This window comes from Cotesia glomerata, linkage group LG3 (assembly GCF_020080835.1).
Source record: "Cotesia glomerata isolate CgM1 linkage group LG3, MPM_Cglom_v2.3, whole genome shotgun sequence".
NCBI classification, from domain to species: Eukaryota; Metazoa; Arthropoda; class Insecta; order Hymenoptera; family Braconidae; genus Cotesia; species Cotesia glomerata.
The window spans coordinates 3925181-3937857 of NC_058160.1; the positions used below are offsets into that span (position 1 = coordinate 3925181).

The 12677-nt window shown below is 31.4% G+C and overlaps 2 protein-coding genes across 2 annotated transcripts in view; both read right to left on the reverse strand.

The window, feature by feature from the left end:
• LOC123260774 (transcription factor Sox-2-like) overlaps nt 1–12005 on the reverse strand; it is a 375090-nt gene extending 363085 nt beyond the window's left edge. The window contains exon 1 of the transcript XR_006508516.1: nt 11795–12005. The gene's annotated coding sequence lies outside the window, so the exon portion shown is untranslated. The remainder of the gene's footprint in view (nt 1–11794) is intronic.
• Nucleotides 12006–12126: 121 nt separating this feature from the next.
• LOC123260819 (venom peptide SjAPI-2-like) lies at nt 12127–12657 on the reverse strand. The gene is made up of 2 exons (XM_044722177.1): nt 12526–12657; nt 12127–12464 (listed from the first exon to the last, which is right to left on the reverse strand). Exons 1-2 carry the CDS (start codon nt 12629–12631, stop codon nt 12226–12228), a joined length of 345 nt encoding a protein of 114 aa, XP_044578112.1. The 5' UTR covers nt 12632–12657; the 3' UTR covers nt 12127–12225.
• Between the last annotated feature and the right edge of the window lie 20 nt (nt 12658–12677).

Consider the following 12677-nt stretch of genomic DNA (forward strand, 5'->3'; position numbering starts at 1 on the left):
CACTGGCACTGTCATGATGACGTAAAAATGTGCGGTTGCCTGTCAAGGGGTTTTTCTTTTCTTTATGTACCGTAGTATAATATAGTACAGTATAGAACACATTCTTCCCTACAACACTTTCTTCTCTTTCACATTCGAACATCTATATTCTCTATTATGAACATCAACCCACGTCTCATATGTGACGATCTATTAATATTACATCTCTGTCAAACACAAATAAGTAAATAAATAAATAAGTAGATTGATGAATTGTGTCCTCGTGGGTGAATACAATTTTGTGATTGTGATTGTAACAGTAACAACAGGGAAGCAGAAAACGAAGAATGGAGGACGGGAACGAAGAGGGTGGAAAATAAAGTAGATAAAAAATATTATTTAACGCTGCACCAGGAAAGGTGTTATAGCGAGGAATATTGTGCCCGCGGAATCTCTTCCTATGGTCGGAACAATGAGGATGCAAATGATCGGCCGAAGATCGATAAGGAGCGCGTGCGATCAGAATTTTCGAGCCACGGTCTTCTTAACAGAACCAACCGGTAGACAAAAGAGCTGCCGATGCCTAGATGACAATGCCGAGTTGCATTACGTATGCAGGTATGGATCTTTCGAATTCGTAGCATTCTGCTCGATCTTTTCTTTCCCGATATAGTGCCCCAAGTTAATACTTTCGAAGATATTTATAATTATGTATTGAACGGGGTGGAGCAAAAAATCAACTATTTTAGTTTTTTAAAGTTCGTATTAAATTAAATTTATGTTTTAAAAGCCTTCTACAATATACAGCAAAATAAAAAATTTTTAGGTGTGCTCAAGATTCACATACTAAAAAATCGGGAATTTTTTAATTTTTGCAAAATTTTTAGACTTTTTTTGTATTTTTGTGCTTTTTTTTAATAATAATAAGCGTACTACACAGAAAAAAAATTAACGAATTAATTTAAGGTAGTTCCAGCATGAAATCACTTTTCGACAGATTCGGCTGAAATTTTTTTTACGGGTTCAGAATAGCTTTATTTATAAACTCCTAAAATTTCATAATTTTTGACCATTTAGATCGCGAGATATTTAAAGTCAAAATTGTCGATTTTGAGGGTCATGTTCTATTTAAAGTATGTAAAATGTCCGGTCTCTCCAACTATTTTTTATTATATTAAAAAATTCTCTCGACAGAATTGGAAAAAAAATTAGGAGAGTGTTAAAAAATGTTTTTAGAATAAGTTAAAAAAATAAAAGTAGCACCTCACTGTTTTGTTATCGAGATATAATAATTAAAAAAAAAATAATTTTTGATCCATTTCTAACCTGCTCATTGTACAATTTATAGCGATTCGGCAACGCCGTGCGCAATGCTCCCTGAAATAGTGTAGCATAAAAAGCGGGAAATTCAAATCTTTCACGGTTTTCAAGAGCAACGTTGCCAGATCACTAAACTAACAATATGTAATTATATGTGTGGACGTCTGTGTGCCGACGCTTTTAAATTTTTGTCCATAGTAAATGCTCTAACTATACTATACCACGCTGGAACTACGTTAATTAATTAATTAATCCTAACAGCTGGCCCCTTCTTTTTATCGCGTCGCGCTCATTGCGAGAAACGATACTATCCTTGTTGCACTTATCATCATTGCGGTTTTATGTTTTTTTTAAACAAAAAATTTCGAAAAAAACGCTCTGCTACGAAATAGATAATTAAAAGATCTATTTCGTAGCAAAGCGTTTTTTTTTAATTCTTCTTTTTCTAAGAGAGAAATATAAAGCTGCAAACGTAGTGATCCGGGCTGTTAAGAAAATAATTTTGAAGAATTTTATCCTCTTGGTTTGGGTGGAAAAATTCTTAAACTAAGAAATTTTTAACTTCCCGCTAAGAAAATCGAAGATTTCCAAAAATCGGGAAGTTATTGTTTTCACCCCGTTTTACGAAAATCGAGTTTTCATCGAATCTCGACGTTTCGAGGTCCTAGGAAGCTTTCCTGACTATTCCCGCGATGGTGTCTGTCTGTTTGTGTGTGCGTGTGCGTGTGTGTGTGTGTGTGTGTGTGTGTGTGTGTGTGTGTGTGTGTGTGTGTGTGTGCGTGTGTGTGTGTGTGTGTGTGGATGTAAACCTCTTATCACTTTTGAACGGCTTGACCGATTTGATCGCGGTTGGTGCCATTCGAAAGGGCTTGACCAAACTTAGATTTTGTATATACTTTGGAACGATTCGGACCGGTGGATTTTGAGAAATCGCAAAAAACTACAAAAAAAAATTTTTTCAAAAGTTATTTTTTTGGAATAACTTTTAAACGGCTTTACCAATCAATTTAAAAAACTAATCAGCTCTTAACATCAAAAAACCACGTCGATCGCCGCCAGTCCGGTCAAAATCGGTTGATTCGTTCGTGAGTTATCGTTGACGAAAGAAAACCGAAAAAAGTGTTTTTTCGGAATTACTCCGAAGTTTTCCACTCTGTCAATATAAACTTAAACATTTTTCATGAAGCTTAAAAAACTGCGTCGAATGCCACCAACCGCGTGAAAATCGGTTCATTCATTCAAAAGTTATTGCGATTTGAAAATTAAAAAAATAGTGTTTTATCAAACTTCTATCAAACTTTTGAGCTCGAAGAGCTCAAAAGCATACAAAAGCTATTTTTTTGAGCTCGAAGAACTCAAAATAATACACAAATTGTATTTATGAGCTCGAAGAGCTCTAAAACGTCATAAGTGCAATTTCAAGCGCTTAAGTATAGAATTGGCGGGAAGTTGCAGGGATGGCCTTCAGGGTCAACCGTTTTCCTAATTTTTTTTTACTTGATTTAAGAATTTTTCTATTAATTTAAAGTATAAATTTTTTTTTTTATAAAGCAAATTTGAAAAAAACTGAAAAATCTCAATTACTGTGTTTTGAAATTGGACAATCAAGAAGAATTCTGTCGTACTCACTTTTTGATTCCCATCTTTTATAATTTTAACAAATTTATTATTTTTCGTGTGAGAACTATATTTTAAATTTTACTGTTTTCTATATTATGATTCCGATAAACAAGTGAGTAATTTTGCTGACTAAATTAATATAAGAATACATGAGAGACGACAATAGAACTTAAATAATGAATTGTGAATCAGGAATATTTAACCGAACGAAGTATCGGACACAATGGTAATTGTAATAAAGAAGAAAAAGAAAGATCTATATAAAAGTGATTGGCTGCTGAGTTGTATATTTCGCAGGTGTGGGTGTGGGTGTGTGTATCAATTAAAATAAAAGAATCCGTATACACGGGTAGTAGTACAGTCGGATGGTGATTCCATAGGAATCGTCGAATCAGAATAGAAGTAAAGAAAAGAATATAAAATAAAATAAAAATGGGCTGCGAGAGGAGAGTACCGGCGCAAGGAACTACAATTAAGCTGGTTGGAACGTGGCTGAGTTGTTCCATTGAGAGAATTGGTCCGCGCGCAGGGAGCCAACTATCGAGCAGAATTGAGAGGCTAAGGGGGGTACCGGGGGCTTCGCAGATTATCAAGCATCAGTTGTTGGGAAGAATAACCACCCGGCAACCGTCATTTAACTTTAACGCTCCAACTGCCCCCTTTTCCCTCAGCGGGCTCTGATCGCTCCCCGCACTGCTCACCCTGAGTTACATCCCTCGAGGGCCACCAAAAGTCCATGCTAATTAAATCTGCCTACGTATATATGTATACAATCCAATGTTTTACCTTCTCTTCTCCCACTAGTTGTTTTGAATCTACTCTGGTTTTTCTGACTTTTCTTTTATCAGATTTTTTATTGAACGTAAAAGTTACAAACGATTTTCTAAGATTTTTTTTATACCTACCAATGAATTTTTCACATATGAGTTTTGCGTCGTAATAAATCCTTCATTTTATCAATTTGTCTGAATTTTTATCGATTCACTGACAAAAACAAATTAACTTAATTTAAGATAAAGATTCTTGAATCAAAAAAATTATTTTGAAGAGTTCCGTTGTTTTAAATTGAAACGAAAAATTTGTGAATCAAGTAAAATTTACTTAAAAATAAATTTCTTAGTTCAAGAATTTTTCTACTTAAATCAAGACAATTAAGAACTTTAAAATGATTTTCTTGATTTTTTTTAATCAAGTTAATTTTATTTTTAAAGTATAATTAAGTGAAGTTTAACCTGAATTTATAGATTTTCACGGTTTGATATTTTTTTGTCGATAATTAATTTATCATCTAAATAATAAACAAAATAATTAGCAAAATTTTTCAACCAAGATATTTTTATTTTAAAAAGAAAAAATTATTTAAATTTTGACTTATAATCTTTTTTGTTTTTCTGTTTCATATTTTTAATTTTAATAATTAAAATTTTTTATTTTTAATAATCAACGACTTCATTAATAATTATTTAACCCTTCTATTCACTTCTTTGCCCTTAGGTACACCACTATCAAAAATATCTTAAAAATTCAGCATGTTTTCTACGCGAAATAGTCAGATAAAGTTTTCCATTCTAAAAAATTTAAGTTTGTTAAAAAATGTTCCGAACATTAAAGCTCCCAATACATGAGAGACTTAACTATTCTATAAACTTTTATTTATTTCTCGTAGCGTACATAAAATTGTATTGGTATTGGTAAAGAAAAATATCCCCGAAGATGCGGGAGTCAGTCAGGTCAATGCGTTATATTCTTCTCGACAATGCCGTCATTTCGATGTATTGTGTCAGGTCTCCGTACCATGAATTTGCGGCGATGTACTTTCTTATTCATTCAATACAAAAATTTTTATTACCGAGTACGAGCTTTTATGCTGGTTCAATAAAATATCTATACACATAATATAAAATGGACCAACAAATAAATTTTAATATCTCGAAAAATATTGCTTTCGATTAGGCGCCGACGTATCGTTTATTGTTTACTCAATTATATAGATGGACTTAAAATATAAATATTTGAAAATTACTCAAAAAAAATTTCAAGGCACTCAATGGTTTTACGAGAGAATTTAAACAGCGGATACGGATAAAGAAGAATCTTGGCTTTATAAGACGAATGTACTACGTTAGAGCTTATTCTTGTTTCTCTTTTCATCCTTGCGCTTTTTTGCGGTACAGTCTTTATATATATATATATATAAATCTGAATATGAGGAAAGAAAAGAGGAGAGAGGGACCTAGTTTCTTAGGGGAATCACAAACTCAGCAACAATGAGAAAACAATGAGTTGACGTTACGGCGATGAGGCAGAGCCGGGCACACGAGCGAGAACAGACAATGAACGGGGTAGTAACAAAGCGTCGAAGAAGGACATGAATGTAGTCATAACTGTGTGGACAATGGGCTGTTGGTATAGAGAGATACTATAAAACTTTTGCGAGAATAACTTTGAGTACTACATCAAGATATTGTTGATTCTATCTGCCAACAAAAATCTATACAATTTTATTGTGCTATTAGTATTAATTACTGATGGGTGATTCAAAAGGAGAGATTATAAAAATTGTGCGGAGATGAGTTAGATTTTAGTTTGGAATTATTGAGTTTTGACAAGATCAAATTTTTAAATTTTATGTTAGAACTTTAAATTTTAATTTTGACTTGATATTGAGCAGTAAAAAAAAATTGATAAGAATTTTTTTGTAGCGCATTGAATTTTTGACGAACAATGTGTCTTATGATTTTTTTGTATCTTCAATGTTTTATTCAGAATTTTTAGGATTTTAATCAAGCAAACTTATTGAGGATCAAGATTTAGCTCATAAAAAATATTGATATTTTTTTTTTTGGGGGATTCGAACCCACGGATTCGAACCCACGCCTGGCCGGTAAGTTAGTCCGAGTTCTCTATAGGCCATGCGCCTTAGACGACTCGGCTAACGTCACCGGATAAATAATGATAGTGTTTAGTCGAAAAATTAATAAATTTGAACGGTTCATTTCAATTTATTCTTGAGTCAATGAATTTATTTCCGGATAATAATTTTTCTTTTTATCACTGTGTTTTACGAAGATAATAAACTCGTGATCTATAAATTTCGAATTTATTCGCTAAAAGATAAAAATTATTTTCAAGATAAAACATTCTCCAATCGAGATAAAATAATTTTCTTGAATCAATTATTTTTTTCTTCAATTTAAATATTTATTTATCGAATTTAGAATTTTCTGAGGGGATGATCAGTCCGTACTCCACTGATAGAAGGATTTATTTATATCAAAAAATATTTGTTAATAGTTAACAAATCATTTATTAGAGACCACTTTTTAGTATTAAACAAATATCTCTTAGTATTTAAAATGATTTGTTTGTATTTAATAAATCTGATATTCATTTATTTAATATTAATAAACTTTTTTAAATGCTAAGAAATATTAGTCAAGGACTGAAAAGTGGTCTTTAATAAATGATTTGTTGAATATTAATGAATATTTTTAACTATAAACAAATCCTTCTATCAGTGTCTAATGAAAATTTTTGAACTATAAAATTTAATTTTAATAAATTTTACTTGATTGAAGAATTTAATCTGGTTGATTCAAAATAAATTCTCCAGAATGATGTTTCTGATCTAAGATTTTTCTCTTGAATCAAGTTAATTATTTCATCAGTGTAATATTCTCCAAACTGATAAGCACTAACTCAACAATTACATCTTTCACTCTACTCTTATCAACAATATAAATAATTTTCTCATAATTAATTACAAAAGGATAAATAATCCGAAAAGCGGTAAGTTAAAAATAAACAAAATAAACGTAGCATTTTAAAAAAGTATATTATACTCTCGAGTTTAGATGTATGTTAAGTCTCTCGAGACGGTAAGAATAAGATAAAAGGTCAGTTATTAAGATGCAAAAGGAGCCGGAGTAGGCGGAAGAGGCAGAAGAGGAGCGGAGGAATGGAAGCTGAAGAAGAGATATGAAAAGTGAGTTTACAAAGTCGTGTAGGTATACCCAGTCTACGATGAGCTTTATGATTGAAAGACCGAGCCAAGGATAGAGTTAACAATGCGTGGAACAAAGAAACCGAATGTCAAGTGGACATTGTTGACGGTGACAATGCCGCTGAAATTGTCGGGGAACAAAGAGGTCGTATGATGACGCTGCTGGCGAACGAGCGAGCTGGCGAATTGAGCGAGTTGCCCGTGGACAGCCCTCCTTCTCCGTCCTCCCCTCCGCCCTCAGCCTTCTTTCTCTATCTCTCCCGCTTTCTAGTACGTACACCCTCCGGATATCCCTCCCAGCTTGCGTGCCTCTGGCTCTCGAACTCTCTCATGACTACCCCCCGCGATCAAAGTCTATTAACCCATTCACTCTCTTCACCGATATACTTCCAGTCTCTACTGGTGACAACACACTCATCCTCGGCTCTTACCTGTCCGCAAGCGCTCGATAAATCAAGAGTATCATCCACTGTTTATTGAAACTATTATAAAATGATTTTTACACTGAAAAAAAAAATTAACTTGATTCAAGAGAAAAATTCTTTAACCAAGAATATAATTTTGAAAAGGGTAATTGTCTTGAATTAAGACGAAAAATTCTTGAATCAATTAAAATTTCCTTAAATCAAGAATTTTTCTACTCAAATCAAGAATATTAAGTTCTTCAAAATTATATACTTGATTCAAGAACATTTTTTTTTCTGTGTACGAGTTAGAAATAGTGATTTACATCATTAGGCCGCAAAGGGACGATTTTTCGACTACGATGTTGCGATATGAGCCTGTTTAGAAGGCGAATTTACGGGTACACTTAAAAAAAAAATAAACTTGATTCAAGAGAAAAATTTTTGAGCTAAAAAAATTATTTTTGAAAATTGGAATTGTCTTGATTTAAGTAGAAAAATTTTTAAACTGAAAAATTTTTCTTGATTTAAATCGAGTTTATTTTTTTTTTTTTTTTCATTACGGGTGCAAATTTGATATCCGAGGCAAAGGCGAATTTTTTATGCTTTATATTTGTATTTTTCTTTTTTTTTTTTTTTTAATTAAACAAGACCAAGTACTATGGAAAAAAATTTTTAGGAAATTATTGTATCTTCAGCAATTCAAATACGCAAAAATCGTCAAAAATTAAATTTCAAAATTAGAAAAGTTGAATTTAGAAAATGAATTCTAATGTTGACATCTTTTTTTAATCCTAACCCTAAGTAAAGTTTATAAATTACATGACCGATAGTGATAAATATAAAAATTTATTATTTGAATTGTTAATATCAATATAGCGACAAAAATACCAGCTCGAAAGACGAAATCGCTTGTAAGTTACGATGGTTCCAGCTCGTAAAATAAGTTGTTGAAGGAAAGGCTGCGGGATTACGCTCAACTATGCAAGAACTTTCAAAGGAAATCTTTCAGTGTATATAAGTATAACATTATACAGAGCAGAGTGCAACAACGTGTCCTGTATTCCCTCTTTCAGCGAAGATGATGACGACGGAGCAGAGGGAAAAGTGGTTGCAATACCTATATCTTAATGTATCTATACCTACATTATATTTGAGGCAAAGGGGTTGCGATACCGTGCTGGTGAATCTAGGAAAGCCTTACTTACGAACGTATGCAGATAATCGGTACAAAGCCTCGTCAGATTACAAAGGAAACCAACTCTGGGGTGGTTCTCTTTCAATACCAAAACTTGCCATTGTTACATCAGCTAAGAACGGTGTACCCTCTATATACATTACATTTATAGAGATTTAACATAAAAATAAAAGTTTAGGATACAAATTTATAAGGAAGTTGATCTGAAATGTTGAATCTCGGATTTATGATCATTAAAAACACCTAACATTGGAAATCGATGAACCAAGTCTTTATCTGTAACCTTTTGCTGTACCGGTAGCACTCGACATCTTACTTAGATAATATAAAAGTCGCCGGAAGTCCATTAATCACCGGCTGGGTGTATTGTCGTATTCACCAGTCACCGGCATTCAGGACTCTTCAATATTATCAATATCCACCGTCAACTACCACCGACTCAAAGCATAGATCGTACAGAGTATATAAAGAGAGTTTATCAATAGAAACTCAGAGGACATGCTCATCGTCCTCCTACTGCTACTCCTACTCTTGCCTTCACCAGCCCGAAAGCTCCGAAGCTTTATACTCATCACCATTGATCTATTCCCCTCCTCTATCGTCGTGAAAATCACTTTGATTTGTTCCCGTGTGTCTTTCATGGCCTTTCAAAGTTTAGAAGCTTTCATGAGCTCAACCAGACCTCGGTACTTTATATTATGCTTACTTGATTGTAAGCAGTTTGTTTATTTTTTAAAATGATTAAATAAAAACATCGGAAAAAAATAAATGTGTGTTACTCGGAAAAGTCAAAATTTTATGGGTGATTATCTGTAAGGATGTTTTTTGCTGTCCCATGCATTTTTTTATTAGAAAAATTGTCATTTTGTTACTAAAAAAAATTTATTATGACAGTAAAAAAACATTTTTATTTGGAGCATTGAAAACTAAAATGAAATAAATTTTGGTTTTTTTGCTATAAATTTATAAACCACCGAAATAACAGTCCCCTGGGCTGTCCCATTCCCAAAATTAAAACTAAGATTAAATTTCAAGTTATTCGTCGATAATATATAATTTGGTCCATAATGATTATAAACTTAATTAGTTAACTAACAATCTTCTTCAATAAAAAGTACCGAAAATTAATTTGTTTCATTAAATTCATTAAACCGAAGTTTGTCCCAGGCATTTTAAGAACAATCCCCTGCTAGAAGTTCAAAGCTAAAAAAAAAATCCAGCGTGTTATTTTACCTTTTGTAAGGTTTATAAGGACCTAACTAGCCTTGAGTTAATAACCATAGGGCTGTTAGCGCTTTATCACCATTTTATTTAGTGTCAAAGCACCGTTTGTGCTGGAAATATGTGTCTGGGCCACTTCAAAACTCAGTCCCCTGGCAACTATTTTTATTTATAATTTATTTATAAAATTGGATCCATAAGTCTTAATATTATTCTAATTAATGTAAACATTCATTGAGAACTTGAAAAGTTGAATGCATTGAAATAGTTTGCTTGATTTTTCTCAATTTGATAAAAAAAAACAGTCCCCTGTCATGTTATATGGCAAAAGATACACAAATATCGAAAAAGCAAAAATTAATTCGGCTGTTTATTTATTATGACTAAGCTGATAGTTTTATAGCCCTTGTTAATTTTTTTTCTTATAAAATCAAAAATAATTTGGTCGGACAATTTTGTACAGGTTCAAGACGTCCTTACAGAGAATCACCCTTATACAATAAAATGGGTTAATTTGGTCGCTAAAATTGAGATTCTATTAAATAGAGTATTAAAAGTCCTAGCAAATGAAGATCAAGAGGAATCTGATGGCGAACTTATGCAAAAAAGGATTGTTCCGTTTTTTCCTTTGGTTTTCTTACTCTCAAAATAGCCTCCTAGATCTCCATCTGAGAAACAGACAACACCCGGAGCTGAAGAAGTGAAACAATAGCCGGCTTTGTGGTTGAGGTGAAAAAACCGCTAGCAAAGAGACTGTGAGCGATTGAAATGCTCCGGGAGCCGTGTGTTGATCTTCTTCAGTTTTAACGTCGAGACGCTTTTTTTAGGTTTCAATGACCAAATGTGAATTCAAACAAAAATCTCTTGATGGATTCCTATTCTCTTTTGCCCTTTTTTCATAAAGATTAAAATGACACGGATGAATAAACATAAACAACAGACTACCTACGATCCTACATACGAGTGTTTCTTTCATTAAAAAAAATTTATATATATTCCTCATGGCTGATTAATCGAAAATTTTAATTTTCATTCTTAAATATAACTATGATAATTAGTTATAATGAAATTACTTGACATTTGTCAATTTTTTTGTATTTTTATTACAAAATTATTTTGAAAAAATTTTAATTGAAAAATTTCTTATCTATATAATTTGTAATAAAAATAAAAAAAATGATATTAAAGCTAGCTGTCACTTGATCATTTTTTAATTTTATTTAACAAAAAAATTTGTTCCGAAAAATTATTTTTAAAAAATTGAATTTTTAATTTATCAAAATTTCTAAATGCCATTTTTTTTTTCATGCAGTAATTTATTATTAGAAAAATTATTAAATAACTGCTTAATTAAACTTAAAAAAAAAAAAAACTGTCAGTTGTTTGCTGATTTCAGTATTATAAATAAGTTAGCAGATATCCGACTATTTTTTATTTTTTTAAACAAATAAAATAGTCCTAAAAAAAATTTTTAATTCAATTGTTAAAAAATTCGAAATTAAGAATTTTCAATTAAATTTTGTTGATAATAATAATGACATTAAAGTTATCTGTCACTTGACCATTTTTTAATTTTTTTTTAACAAACAAATTTGTTCCAAAAAATTATTTTTAAAAAATTGGATTTTTAATTTTTTTAAATTTCTACATATCAATTTTTTTTTTTGATTTATTAATTTAAAAAATTATTAAATATCTGCTAAATTATTATTCATATAATAATAATAATAATAATAAATAATCTAAAAAAATCGTCAATTGTTAGCTAATTTCAGATTTCAGTATTATTATAAATGAAAATTAAGTTAGCCGACATCTAAAAATTAAAAAAAATGTTTTTATTGAAAAACTTGTGACAAAAAAAATAAAAAAAAAATTACATTTGTAAAAAACTTCAAAAACTACAAGTGCAATTTTAAAAAAATATTTTATAGTGCTAACTTAATAAATGAAAAAAAAAAATATTAAAAAATTAAAAATGTCGGCTAACTTTAGTATTATTTATTATAACTATATATTTAAAACAAAAGACGGTGTCGGAGTACTCACAACTACCGCTGAGTCAGCTTCATATTCTTTTACTAATTTCACATTAACCTGCAAATAAATTTATACTTTTTACTACTTCCTAGCTCAAAAATAATTAAAACCACCAACTACAAATACTGCTGTCATTAATTAATCTCATTAATTGTCATTAAACTGGAAAATTCGCGGAGCTGAATTTGATTGTAACGGTCGCCAGACTGATCTGAAGGCAGCTACTAATTGCGCGCGCAGCTTTTTTGAAAAAGCGACTTTAACGCCAATGGCGCGAAAACTTTTAAATTCAAATTCAACACTAATTTTTATAAGAAATAAGAGGACTAAAAACTCCAAAATAATTTGATTGATTAATTAATATTTATTTATAAGTCATTGTCAATCTATAATAATAATAGTCATATATAAATCGAGGAAAACGGAGCGAAAATAATAAATTAATGTCTGACACGAGGACACCTGGTGAAATGAATGCACGGTCCGTATAATTGAGACCTTACATATCCTTTTCGGCAAACACATCCTCGGAAACAAGATTTAGACCGAGGACAAGGGAGTCCTGGAGCATTCGGATCCTCGGAGTAATTTTCACAAGTTCTTTGACACTGCGGATTACCATTACAAGAACTAATCTCTTCTAATTTATTACACTCCATAGGATCATTGAGACTCGTGCCTACAATTATTCAATTTTTTAAAAATAAATTATTAATTTTATTTAAGAGAAAATAGAGTACCTTGAATTTGGTCGTCGGAGTCGACTGAAACATTCTCTTGATCGCACTGAGCGTTTACGTAAAATAGTTCAAGTGGTACCAGCAAAAATATTACCAAAAACTTCATCGTTGAAAGTTTAATTTTTAGTAAAGTGTCCAGTACACTCTCTGGT

Coding starts and splice junctions, on each gene's coding strand:
- LOC123260819 (XM_044722177.1), bottom strand. CDS start 12,631: ATGAAGTTTTTGGTAATATTTTTGCTGGTACCACTTGAACTATTTTAC. Junction 12,465..12,525: donor CTCCGACGACCAAATTCAAG/GTACTCTATTTT, acceptor GAATAATTGTAG/GCACGAGTCTCAATGATCCT.